This window comes from Panthera uncia, chromosome D2 (genome assembly GCF_023721935.1).
Source record: "Panthera uncia isolate 11264 chromosome D2, Puncia_PCG_1.0, whole genome shotgun sequence".
In the NCBI taxonomy this organism is placed as follows: domain Eukaryota; kingdom Metazoa; phylum Chordata; class Mammalia; order Carnivora; family Felidae; genus Panthera; species Panthera uncia.
The window spans coordinates 67,481,021-67,495,481 of NC_064818.1; the positions used below are offsets into that span (position 1 = coordinate 67,481,021).

The following is a 14,461-nucleotide window of genomic DNA, read 5'->3' on the forward strand; positions in this document are numbered from 1 at the left end:
GGGGAGGTTGGAATGTCATCTCCCAATTTCCTGCTTTTCAGAGCAAGAATGAACAATCTAAATGTATTAAATTTTCCACCTCCCGGATTCATTTGTTAAGAATAACAAATTCACTTGCCAATGTGAATAGGGAAGGGAGAAAGGGGTCAGTGAGATAGACAGTTTATGATTCTGTATGAGAATTGGCCCCTTATGTTTTAAAAGAACAAAAATATACTGAATATACAACAATCTACTAAAGCTAAAAGATTTGGGTAATTATAATACTTCTTTTGCTGTTTGTATAATTTGTAAAGAACAGAAAGTATTTCAATCAAGACCATGAAATCACAGCATATTTCTCTGTAGAGTGCTGTGGTTCTTTCAGGGGAATATTTGAGAAGTATGCAGACTGTATTCTGTCCCACTCTTGCCCAAATTATTGGAAAGGCCTTTCTTGGGCACTGACATTTTATTTTATTTTTTGCTTGTTTTTTTTTTTTAATTCCAGGATAGTTAACATAGAGTGTTATATTAGTTTCAGGTGTACAATATAATTATTCAACAATTCTATAGATCACCCAGGGGCACTGACATTTTAAAAGTGTACTAAAGTATTAGAGTTCCTTATCACCCACATTGTAATGCATTTTGAACTGGACACTTTAAATAAACAAACAAACAAATTCATTTTGCCACAAAGATCAGTGACATAGGACTCAGGAGGCTTGGGTCACAGTTGTAGCTCTGTTGATAATTAGCAGCATGACGGCTGATCCCCACCCTGAATCCCTGCACCCTCCTTTTCTCATCTGTGCAATTACTTACAAGACTCATGTTTTTTCTAAAAATCTGTATTTCTGTTGCTGTAAATTTATAGAAGGTGACTGTATTTTCCAGCTCAGCAGCTCCCATGAACAAACATTTTCTGAGCACCTGCTTTAGACTAAGAGGAATAAGAAACAGCCTCATCTTTAAAGGAGTTTATAAGGTAATGGGGAAAGAAGAACATAGAAGCGAGGAGTCACAAACTCAGATTCTATAGCAGTAAAGGAGGCACATAACTGAGTGAAGTAGGTCAGATGGGGACGTAGCAAACTCCATAGTACCTGGCTCTTCTCCAGGAGACAGCCGTATCTCAATTCCAGCCTGTTTACCCTGTGGGAATGGGGACTCAGTGTTGCCACAGATTCCAAATTTCAAAAGAAATGAGAAGGCCAGCTTTTTATATGAAATCTCCTGTTTAAAAAAAAAAAATGTTTTGTTGCTAACCAGTTCAGAAGTGCTTACGCAGTGATTCCTAAAAGCAAAACATGTTTGTTTGCTGGCTGAACAACTTCTTTAGTGTACCCAATAGTGACTTCTGAATAAGCAGATAATTAGAATGTTATACATTCAACGATAGACGTGTATATAGTTCACAAAGGGTATAGATAGTGATTAACTCTGCCCGTAATGATTTCTAAAGAGGCTTTCTACTTACTTTCTAGTCACTTGTCATAGTTTACTCTACTTTTTGGGTGTTGTTTTGTTTTTTGTTTTTTAGAGTGAGTAATTCATTCCACCTGGAGATCTGGATGATGTTGAACAGGTCTCTCTTGTCTGCTAAGTAAATACATGTTTGGCAAATTCCACAAGTGAGCCTTTGGAATGTGCTTTGACAATTTTGCCCATTCAGGTTTTCTGCTGCTTCATCTCCTGGCTTTTACATTCTTTATTGAATTGTGAAAAAGGGATGTCCTTCCTGCTGCTCTGGTCTTGTTTCATAGAACAGAACAGATTCATTCTCTTTTTTGAATGGAGTTGTAATTAACATGGCTCCTTTTGTTTAACAAGTTCAGTTTACATAGTACCTGCTCATTCCAGAGCATCATTATTGGTGGCACACCTTCATTGACTGATGTCTGAGGGCTCTGGGAATAGTGTTTGTTAATTATCTGCAGCAAACCAGGTAACTGAGGGGAGGTTCCGCTACTATGACTTCGATGAAAGTAGCACTGATGATTTTTTAATTGCTTAATGATAGATTTGATCACCTTTTTAAATTTTTTTTAATGTTTATTTTTGAGAGAGAGAGAGACGGCGAGCACGTGAGGGGGGAGGGGCAGACACACACACACACACACACACACACACACACACACACACAGAATCCAAAGTAGGCTTCAGGCTCCACACTGTCAGCAGAGGCCCCAAGACGGGGTTGGAACTCATGAACCGTGAGATCATGACATGAGCCAAAGTCGGATACTTAACCAACTAAGCCACCCAGGCGACCCTAGATTTGGTCATCTTCAAGCAAAATAGAATCTATACTCCCCCACTAAGGAGGCAATATTAAATCGTAATTGCTGAAAAAGAAACCTGGGCCATGCACACTCCTTTGCTGTATTTCTACTAAGAGTGCCTAAGTTTATCTTTGGTTTATATGAATGTATAATTTTCTGTAATAATGTCATCATCCAAGTGCTTGTAAATATTTTATATTACATAGTAAATTCAAAAGTCCCCAGAGGCCCAGCAGGCTACTGTATGAAGCAGTCCAGTGTTATAGACTCGGTCAATCTGGAGAGTATATGCCTTGCTTAAAAGCATTTAGGTTTGACTGTTTCTCGTTTTGTGTGTTTTTTTAACACTGCCAGAGCGGGGGTGTTCAGGGGATGGGAATATATCTGTGGGCCTGATTTGGCCCTTGTGCTTCAGTTGGTTTACATGCTCTAGAGAGAAGAGGAGGCATTAAGGTTTTATAGAGTTACTGAGTTCTAATATTTTAGAGCCAGAAGGGGCATTGCAAATGAACTAGGTTAAGACTGTCATTTTACGTTTAAGGAAACTGAGGCCCAGAGAAGGGAAATGTTTTACCTAAATTAAAGTTCAAATGGATTCTTCTTTATTTTCTTTTAAGTGGGTCTTAAAGACAAGGGGAATTTGAACACCCTTCCAGGGATGGTATTTCCATATTCTCCAATATAACAGCCGTTAGCCACATGTGGTTACTGAGCACTTGAAATGTGACAAGTGCTACAGAGGAACTGAATTTTAAATTTATTTCATTTTTTAAAATTAAAAAAATTTTAATGTTTTTTATTTATTTTTGAGAGAGAGAGAGAGAGAGAGAGAGACAGAGCACAAGTGGGAGCGGGGTAGAGAGAGGGGGAGACACAGAATCTGAAGCAGGCTCCAGGCTCTGAGCTGTCAACACAGAGCCCAATGTGGGGCTCGAACTTGTGAACTGAGAGGTCATGACCTGAGCCGAAGTCGGACGCTTAACTGACTGAGCCACCCAGGGGCCCCTAAATTTTATTTAATTTTAGTATTTAAGTAGCTCCATGTGGCTCGTGGGTACTATACTGGACAGAGAAGCTTGGGGATTACCATTATCAGTCTACCTTGAATAAATACGCCACTTCACACATAACTTAAAAACCATTCAGCGGTGGATAAAGAAATTGTGGTTTATATACACAATGGAATACTACGTGGCAATGAGAAAAAATGAAATATGGCCTTTTGTAGCAACATGGATGGAACTGGAGAGTGTGATGCTAAGTGAATACAGAGAAAGACAGATACCATATGGTTTCACTCTTATGTGGATCCTGAGAAACATAACAGAAACCCATGGGGGAGGGGAAGGAAAAAAAAAAAAAAAGAGGCTAGAGTGGGAGAGAGCCAAAGCATAAGAGACTGTTAAAAACTGAGAACAAATTGAGGGTTGATGGGGGGTGGGAGGGAGGGCAGGGTGGGTGATGGGTATTGAGGAGGGCACCTTTTGGGATGAGCACTGGGTGTTGTATGGAAACCAATTTGACAGTAAATTTCATATATTAAAAAATAAAATAAATAAATAAATAAATAAATAAATAAATAAAAAACAAAAAAAAAAAACCATTCAGCGGTATACTTCGGTTTACTTACTCTCCATCCTTTGTGCTCTGGTTTTCAATATTTAATTCTACATATGTTGTTATTATTTTTACTTTATTTGGATCTGAATTCTGTAGATCCAAATTTCCATCCACTGTCATTTCCCTTCAGCCTGAAGAATTTCCCTTCACATTTCTTGTAGCTCAGTGCTTCTGGATGATTCTCTCAGTTTTAAATGATCTGAACTTAATTTTATTGAACCTTACTTTTAAGGGACATTCTCACTAGTGCAGAAGAGTAGGATGGCTTTTTTCCCCCACGCACTTGGGAAGCTGCTCCATTATCTTCTTGCATCGTTTTCTGATGAAAATCCAGCCCTCATTCTTCCCACTGCCCTCCCACGTGTCATCTTGTTCTTTCCTTTGGCTGCTTTTCAGATTTTTTTATTTATCTTGAGTTTTGGGAAATTTGACTATGACGTGACTAGGTATGGTTTTCTTTGTATTTATCTTGCTCAGAGCTTGTTGAACTACTTTGATCTGTGGATTGACTTTTTTTATAATAAAGTTTGAAAAGTTTTGACTGTTATTTCTTCAAATAATGCTTGCATCCTGTTGTTCCCCAGAGGGGAATCTCTTTTTCTGGGAGTCTGATTGTATGTATAGAAGACGACCTGTTATTAGCACACAAATTGTTGATGCTCTGGATAAGTTCTATTAACCTGTCTTCAAGTTCAATGACTCTTTTCTTGTATAGTGAACGATATTCTGGTCCATCCAGTGAATTGGCTTCAGATGCTATATCTTTTTATTCTCGAATTTCATTTTGTTCCCTTAAAAAAATTTTTTTTAACGCTTATTTATTTTTGAGAGAGAGAGGGAGGGAGCACAAGTGAGAGAGGGGCTGAGAATAGAGGGAGACACAGAATCTGAAGCAGGCTCCAGGCCCTGAGCTGTCAGCACAGAGCTGGACTTGGGGCTCGAACCCACAAACTGTGAGATCATGACCTGAGCCGAAGTCAGACGCTTAACCGACTGAGCCACCCAAGCGCCCCGTTTTGTTCTTTTTTAGAGTTTCCACTTCTTTCCTGAAAAAAACCATCTGTTCACCTATTATGCTTATATTTTCCAATATAGTTTTGAACACTATTATGATACTTGTTTTAAAATCTTTATCTGCTAACTCTAATAACTAAGCCATCTGTTGGTCTACTTCCATAGGCTGTATTTTCACTTTATTATTCTCTTTTCCACCCTTTTTATTTATTTTTTTTTTCATGCTTTGGAATGTGTATAGTATTCTAGACATAGTATAAAAAAGTACAGTAGAGTCTGAAATACAAACATCATGAATTCATTTTTCTCTGAAAGCATTTTATCTTATATTTGATCAGTGGATTGATCAGATTCTTTCTAAAATTGAGTTGATGCTGAGCTGAATCTCTAATTAGATTGTACTCATCTGAGGTTAGTACATCCCCAACCTGTGTCTAAGCTCTTTGTCGTTGTTGTTGTTGTTTAATATTATCGGTATTTGATCTGGGAGTAAGTTGGTCTGCAGTTTCCCATATTTTTGGTTCACATTTGGGCTTAACTCTGACGGTGTCTCAGAATACAAGCACCACAAGAATACGTGGGAATATGTGATGTTTCTTTTTACTAATCAGTCCCTCCTGTAATGCCCCTTCCTTGGCAAATTTGGAGATTGGAGAATTACCAGACCAAGCAATTTGGTTTTTGTGTCTACAGCTCATCTAGGTTTCATGCTGTCTCACACACCGACATTTTCATATAATTTTGGAATGATTTCTCTTCATTCCTGAACAGTCTCTCCCTGGCAGTCCTGTACTTAAATCAGGCACTCACCATAGGTATGAACATTGCCATTGCTCTTTACTTACATATGAGATGCTTGTCTAGAGAGAACTCTAGACTCTATCAAAGCTTCCTTGCATACATTGGGCTTGCCCATTCAACAATGGTGATTATTTTGTCTGACTTTTCTTGTTTCTGTGAGAGTCATTTACATCTTTCTACATCCTAACTGGAGGCAGAAGTTCCTCACACGTCTTGAATTGTCAAATAATGAAAGATCATGTAAGGTAAGGTAAGATTCCTTACCTTTTCAGGTGTCAGGAATTTAAAAGACTATACCTATCTGAGTGACATCAATACCAAGGATAACCTACACACTCAGGGCATGATACCAGAGTCAGTAACCACCCCATGAGCTACTCCCTCCTGGGAAACTATGTGTGACTTCCTTTGCTCTCCCAAAGCAGTAAGTTTTTACTCTCATCAGACTCGGTGGCCAGAATTTCCAAAGTCAGGTCCAAATTTCAGTACTCCAAGTTATTGGGAAACATTACTTTGTGTTTTTCAATTGTCTGGTTGGTGCTCTGCAGTGTGCATATGAAAACACGTGCTCCAGAAAATAGTTCTTTTACAGTATTTCTATGCAGTCCTGCATTTTAGTGAAGTCCCCATATGCTCACAATAGCTGGATAATTATGAATGCCTTCTACCTGTTACTGAAATTGCTAATGAAGTTTTGAGTACCAGAAAATAACCTTACCTTATCTTAGTTCTTTAAAGTAAGCTCAACTGGATGTCTTCACTTTTTAAAATAATTTGCTGGAAACAACATCCTTAATAAAGTTTGCTACAAGAGAGTTAAATGTAAGTGTGATGAAAAATGATCATTTTTTTTTTCTGGCGAGTGTACTGCTTGTAGCATAATGACTAAAATTTTTTTTAGTATTTTGAATTTATCAGTGGAACATTTTCTGATGAATTACATCTGCAGCTCCTTCCCTTTCAGTCATGTTTATACCATACCATGATGTGAGTCAATTCTGCCTTCATATAAGAATATTTTAATCAGCCCATCTCCAAAATACAAGTCCAATAATTATTTTTTAAAGTTTGTCCATTGCCAGTCTTATGATAGTTCAGGTGGCATTATTATTTGGAATGAAGAGTAATGATGCTTTTCATGGTATGGGTTCCTCAAACTAAGTCTTATCTTTTGTGATGCCAGACCAGGCCTTCAGGAAGTATCTTGCTAGATTTGTAGTTTCCTGCCTGCCTCTTCCCTCATGAGGCAGGAAAGTGTAGAATGCCCGGTGTATATCTCCCAACCCCACCCCAAATATACTGAAAAACAGAGGAAGTGTTAGCCAGAACACATTTTGCAGTTTGTAATCCAATAAAAGGGGCCATAGACCAAGGACATGATTCATTCTGGATAATTCTGAAAACAAAAACTCACTTTGTAAGTTTGAATGCCACACTCCCAGGATAATTCCCAGGACCGCTGTGGACAGGATAGAAGAGGAGGAAAGGCACTTTTCTTTCCAGGAATTCATTTGTCATGCTCATATTGACATGTTAGAATTCCAGCATGTGGCATCAGTTTTTATTTTTCTTTATGCTTCCCATTTTTTCTTACTCTCAAGAACATCCTCACAGTCAACAGGTGCAGTATTTATAAAATTTATGATTTCTCAAGTTATCTCAGTAGAGGCAGCGTGGCTATTCCCATTCTAAAGGCACTATGAAAGTTTCAAGGACTGAAAACCATAGACTGGGAATATCAGATCTGCACTTGTTTAGGCCTATAAGCTTGTGCCCTTTCTTTATTAGAGTTTTGGTGAATGCTTGTATCTTCAGTCAAATTTTTCAAGAAAAGTAAACCTAACAGTGTTACTAATTTTTTAAGAAAATAATCCCTAAATGTCTAATACTATTCCGACCAAGATAGTTTAAAAAATTACTTTAAAAATAATCCTTTCCCAAGGTGCCTGGGTGGCTCAGTCAGTTTAGTGTCAGACTCTTGACTTCAGCTCAGGTCATGTTCACGAGGTCGAGCCCCATGTCGGGCTCTGCGCTGACAGCATGGATCCTGCTTAGGATTCTCTCTCTCTCTCTCTCTCTCTCTCTCTCTCTCTCTCTCCCCCTCTCCCTCTCTCCCTCTCTCCCTCTCTCCCTCTCTCTTTGTCTCTCTCTCTCTCTCTCTCTCTCTCTCTCTCTGCCCCTCCTTTGCTCATGCTCACTCTCCCTCTCCCTCTCTCTCTCATAAATAAACTTCAAAATTTTTTAATTTAAAAATTTTTAAAAATAAGAATAATCCTTTCCATCTTTGTCTTGCTTTGATTGGGGTAGGAGAACACATAATGAAGAAACCGTACATCACTTTGCTTGAATTTTTCCTTTCATTCTATAAGCGTGGGCATTTCTAATGTGCCTGGCCTGGACTTTTCTTTATTGGGGCATTAAAATTGAAGGTAGTGGGGCGCCTGGGTGGTTTAGTTGGTTAAGCATCTGACTCTTGGTTTTGGCTCAGGTCATAATCTCATGGTTTCATGAGTTCAAGCCCTGAGTCAGGCTCCATGCTAACAGTGCAGAGCCTGCTTGAGATTCTCTGTCTCCCTTTCTGCCCCTCCCCCACTCACACTGTCACTGTTTCTCTCAAAATATGTAAATAAACATAAAATAAATAAAATTGAAGGTAGCAAGTAAGAAATGAAAAACAGAATTCTGTTTCCAACAAATGGACGGTACCTGTGTATTAAGACCAAGATGTGTGCAGTCTTGCCAGTGTCTCTTCTCTTGCCAGATGGGTTAAGACTTCGGATGCTGAGATATTTCCCAGGAGACAAGGAGAGTTGAGGGAGTGATTTAACAGCTCGTGAATAAGGCCTGAGCTCATTACCTTGTTTTGTTGATTCCTTCAGTAGCGGACTGTGGATCCATTCAGAATAATTTTTCCCCTAGCAAACCTGATAGAATTGTGGATCTGTTACCTACATTCATTCCAATGTTGACTTCTCCGATGCCACACACAACAAATTTATAAGCCAGAGATTTGAGAGCAAGAATATCGCAAACCTTTCGTGCACTTTATATACTCCATCCATGTACTTTTTTTCAATTGCTCATCGCTTCCTTCCACAAACACTTACTGGAAACATTATGCTGGTGACAGACACATGATAATAACCTATTTCCTATTTGTTTGAAATTATATATCATAATGCCATTAATCTTGATAGGAGAAAATATTACGTAAGTAGTATTTTGCTAAAATGATTAAGGTATTGATGGTGTCCATAGATATTTGAGATTTTTAGTTAAAGTGAGTTAAAATTGCTAAATTCTATTAAAGGATTTCAATGCAACACTTAATAGTATAACAGAATTGAATATTGTAGTTCATATGCAAAAAAAGGAAAAAGTTAGCTCCAATGTTTTTTCCTTCTTTATTATTGGTATCATCTTCCACTTTTACTGTGCCTCTACCGGGAGCCACATATCTGATCCAATTTACTTTAAGTGTCAATTGAATGGAATCAATGAAAAGCTAACATCTATCTGAGAAGAAATACTATACTAGGAAGACACTATACTGGAAAGAATTTTCAGAGTTTGTATAGGTATCAAAAATATATTTATGCTATTGAATTTAAGCATTTTTTATTACTTGGATTTTCTGTCATGAAAGGAATATACACAGGTGCCTTGGTGGCTCAGCTGGTTAAGTGTCGACTCTTGATTTTGGCTCAGGACGTGATCTCACAGTTCGTGAGATCCAGCCCCAAGTCGGATTTTTTGCTTACAGCGTGGAGCCTGCTTGTGATTCCCTCTCTCTCTCTCTCTCTCTCTCTCTCTCTCTCTGCACCTCCCCAGCTTGTGCACATGCACATGCTCCTCTCTCTCTCAAAATAAATAAACATTTAAAAAATGAATATACAGTCCTTTTTCTGGTGTGCCACGAAATACAAACTCTAGTGTAGTATTTGCCCTTTAGCTGCCAAATCTTCACTCGTAACACAAAAGTTCATGAGTGCAGAACTTGATCTCCTTTACTGCCCATGTCCCCAGCATCTACACCTGGCACAGAGTAGGAACTTTATGATTTTTCATTGAGTGCATTGATTCCCATGTATTATACTATGACATGCATTTGTATGGTATCGTATGGCTTTCAAAACATTTTTACTTAGGTTAATTTCATTTGACTATTACAACAATTTTGTGAGAAATGTAGGACAGATATTTTATCTTGTGATACCCAGTTCAAGTGGTTTGTGGTAGACCTAAGATTGGAGGGGGCCCAGCTGATAACAGTCCATTGGTTTTTTTAATATCAATCATCATCATTCAGTAAATGCTTATTATTATAGGCCAGTCACTGTATTAAATAATTTAGCTGAATTATTTAACCTTTGCCATGACATAGCCCCATGACATAAAATGATCTTCCTTCCATTTTAGAGATGAAGAACCAAAGCACAACGAGGTTAGGTGATGTATGCAAGGTCAGCACTTGGGATTAGGCTCGAGCAGTGTGAGTTCCCAGCCCAAGCTCTCAATATGGTCTAACCACTGCTCCACAGTTTTTTAGGATGTCCCTCTAAAAAGTTGGCTAATGTACATAGCTGAGCCAAATAACTACCATGGTGATTTCCTAATGATTTTATTAAATTATTTGCTATCACTGTAATAGATTCTTATTGAGTGTCTCAACAAATTTATAAGCCAGAGATAACTGTTGTTATAGGTTATGGGTAAAGAGAAAAGACAATACAAAAGAAAAAAAAAAGGAAATATGGGTATGTGATTGTCAGAATGTAGGAGTCAGGTGGGTTGCCAACATTACAAGGGAGTCAGATTTGTCATTCTTCTGTTATAGACTAAGGTACCTCCCAGGTGATGGAGAATGAGTCTGGAAAAGAAATTATTCAAGGCAGCTGCATATTTGTCAGGTTAGGACATACCTACAGTCTTGTCAAAGGAGGAGAGCCAACCAGTGCCAACCAAATGGGATGATCATGGCAGAGGAAAACCTCGTTGGAGCTCAGCGGTGTGCTTCTTAACGAATGTTCTAACCTGCCTATTCCTGTATAAATGGGAGTTCTGTCTGCAGCTTGAGCTTCACACAGCTCCTCAACCATGTGTGAAGTGCACCTCATCGTGACTCAAGTATCCACAGCGGCTGAGAACATGCTAAAGGAGCTCTTGCTCCCAGAGAGTAGAAGCCTGGAGAGAGTTCCACTGACAATAAGCTGAAGTAGTTGAGAGAACAAGGACTGTGCACGTGGGGCAAATACATTAAAATCAGATTGTTCTAAATGGAGTTTCACTTACCTATGCAAAGCAGTGCAATAATAAAGCTGGGGAGGTAGAGTAGAATCATCAACATTAGTTATAACCTGCAAAACCAAAGATTAGATTCCATGTTGATAAAATGATAGGAAGACCACCGAACCTGGGCTCTCCATCTCGGTGGATAACAAATATGCCGAGGTGGCCTTCTGCAAGACATATCGCCTCAATCGTCACCACCTTTTTGGTTATGTTCTATAGGTTGAATTGTAAATCCTATCTAATCATATCTAAGATATACAGGTAAATTTATTAAATACTTTCTAAATATTTTTCAAGTACATGAATTGAACTATGCATCCAGTATGTAATGTACAGTTATTGAACATTAACTCTGGGCCTGCCGCCATTTTGGTACTTCTGGGGGTTGTTCCCACTTATACCCAAAGTTGCCTTTCGTCACCCAACTTTCCTTTTCCATAGAGCAAATTGGCCAGGAGATGTTGGAAAACCTCAGTCACGACAGAGAAAAGATACAGCGAGCACGTGAACGAGTAAGTAAAAGTGATACCGTTTTTTTCAGAAGTTCAGTAAATAATAAGGCATAGAAGGCACATGCATAGACAGTAACAGTGACATAAATGCAAGTGTGTATAAAAAAGGCAAGGGTGGATGAGGGATGTCGAGTAAGAGAAGAGAAAAAAGAGTGTGCAATGGAGAAAGAATATGCTCTTTCTTTCCCCATCCCAGAATGCCCCCAGGTAGATATTTTATTTAGCTCTATAACTGAGAAGGTCATGAGGGAGATTTTGGAGTATGTCAAGTCTTTCAGGGTGAAAGCTGTAAACATAATGATGTCTCATCTTCACTTAGTTCATTTCGTTACCGTTTATATTTGTAGGACTTTGCACATTCGAAATTGGATTTTAATTACCAGATGTTTATTCAACTTTATCAGCCTGCAAGACATTTGCTTTTATAGCCAGTTCAAGTATCCAGCTTAAAGCTCCTGGGATTATCTATTACATGTAATTTTCTAAATCAAAGAATTTTCAGAGACTGTGTAGGTAACAAGGTGTATTTTAGTGTATTTAAGTATTTTTTCATTAATTGGATTTTCATCCGTGAGAAAAACTCCTGCTTGCCAGTGCACTTTCGATACGATCCAACTACATGAAGTCTCACTTTGTTTTGTTTTAATGCTGCCTTTCTCCTTCTAGCTTCGAGAAACAGATGCTAACTTGGGGAAAAGCTCCAGGGTCCTGACGGGGATGTTGCGAAGGTAAGAGCAAGGTAGGGACCTATCTTCCTCTCTCTCCCTTTTTTGAAACTGTGTTTTTCATCTAGTTGCAACTGGGCACTTTCCAGGCATGTGAGCCTCTGCTCTTAGTACCCTGTGTCAAGACCCTTTTGAAATGACAGAGCACTGATATTAACTCTTGTTTGGACAGGGACACATACTGAGTAACTTAGATTAGAGAGAAGGTTTGAGCTAGGGGGTTTACCTCAAGCTATGGAAAAAATTAGGGTTAGACATGAAGTACTTTTTCATAGCCTGAGGAAGTCCCCATGGCAGGAGCAGACTGATTTTATTTTCTATTTCAATAGCCTCCTTCTCCTAGAAGGAATGCGGGCCTGCCAGTATCATGAGCACACTTGGTATTAGCTTTGCTCTCTCCCTGTTGCCTTGTTTTCATTTCTTTTTTAAGAGACACTGTTTGGGGAAACATTTCAATCGTGTATATACTTAAAGATGATGTTTACAATTTAAAGATTATCTGAATAATATGAATTCACATGTGCGCGCGAACAGATGTTAATGTTTTATGTGTGCGACTAACCTTCGACTGATGGAAAACATTCAGGAGAGTATGCGGAAATAAGTGAATGAATATGGGTAATATTCTATATTCTATGTTTCTGGGGGAGGGGAGTGAGAAATGTGTTTTCACTGTTCTGAAAGTCAGAGACATTTTTTACGTAGGTGTATTTAGCATGGCATTTTCTTACGTTCGGAATCTACCAAGGAAGGTTATCATCTAGCACAGCCTTCAGTTTAGAACTGTAGCTCGCAGTGTGAATGAGAAAGGTTGAGAATCGCTCCACAACAACTTAATTGGAATTTTAAAGAAGAAATCCTTTAGCATGGACACTATAGAGACAACTAATTTAGAGAAAGGAAAGTCTTCTCTGATCATGTATCTGTACGTAAGAATTCGCTAGAAGTGTGTTTGCTGTGTTCGTGATGGACAGCACAAGACCCAGTCGTAGGGTTGCTTGGTCTCCATCAGGCTGATAGGTCTTGAGCCTGAAGTTCCTGGGACACTCCAAACCAACACTGGCCTAACTCCACAGGCCCCTGATTTTCCTGCAGGCACAGTCCCAATTCAGCACCATAAGCCACTGAATCCTCTGCTTAAGAGTAATACATAAATGACCTAGAAAAACGCAAAATCCACAGAGAAGTGGCAATTGAGAGGAAGGGTTCAGTGCCTATAGACAATAAAAATGAAAAAAAGGAAAAAAAATCCTCTATTGCTTCCCTGGGAGGGCCCCTGCGATGTGAGCTGTAACGAGTATTCTGCCTATGTCTCCATTTTGTCAAATCTCATTAAAGAGTTTATGTCAATTGAGCTGTCCAGAAATCATTCATCATTTTTAGTGTAAAAAAAATCATGCGGTTATTTAAATAATATCATATTAATGTTAAAGTTCAGCTGTCATTTAATGGTATGGCTTAATCAGATGTAGCATTTAGGAAAAATAGTTTCTGCGGGCTCTACGTGGCTTTCAGGTTGGCAGATTCAAATAAGGATTTATGAGTTTCTGAACCAATGTATTTCTGTCCATGTTTCTGCTTGATGTACCTCACCCTTTTGTGCAGGACACTGCAGACAGTTATTTCAGCAAATAAAGCATCTCCTCATATTGTGTTTGAATAAATTTGCAAGTCATTTAGAGAGGGTGAAGCGCAGACGCCCTGCAACCTTTGACTGGGCTTTCTGTAGGACAGTCATACTAACGCGCCTGTTTCATAAGCCTACAGAGGGAAATTACTCCACCGAAACCCACTTGGGGTCCTCTTTGTAGGTAAACTCAGTCCATCACTGACTCATCTCCTTTTGGGATCTGTCTAGAGAGTGAATAGAAATAAAAACCTTCAGGTGGACGTCACCTTGCTGTGATGAGCCAAGGAAACTCTGAGGCCCTCCTGTGCATAGCAGCGATCGTGTTTTTTACAAGACTCAGCTAGGATCTTGGTATCAGCCAAGGGATCCAGATACTCTTAATGCTGTACCTTCACTGAGTCTCTGGGGAACCAAAGGCAGATGGTGGTTTTGTTTGGTTCCTAATTACTTATCCCACCTGATATATGGTTTATTTTGGTCTTGGGAAAAGGCAGAAATGTTTGATCAACTTCTTCACTCCATTGTTTTTATTATTCCCTGGAAAAACAGTCTCTAGAGAAATGGGACCAGCTTTTATGTCCCCAAGTCTCTTATTGAATA

General features: G+C 38.9%; 1 protein-coding gene across 5 annotated transcripts in view; it reads left to right on the forward strand.

Annotated features, from left to right (window-relative positions):
- The window catches only part of VTI1A (vesicle transport through interaction with t-SNAREs 1A), a 350,627-nt gene that overhangs the window by 195,602 nt on the left and 140,564 nt on the right, over nt 1-14,461 (forward strand). For 3 of the 5 annotated variants that reach the window (XM_049645767.1, XM_049645765.1, XM_049645766.1), the window contains 2 exons: nt 11,436-11,506; nt 12,173-12,234. In XM_049645767.1, coding sequence (XP_049501724.1) covers nt 11,436-11,506; nt 12,173-12,234 — 133 coding nt within the window. Of the gene's footprint in view, nt 1-11,435; nt 11,507-12,172; nt 12,246-14,461 lie in introns of all 5 variants that reach the window. The other 2 variants (XM_049645768.1, XM_049645769.1) reach the window with 1 other exon arrangement.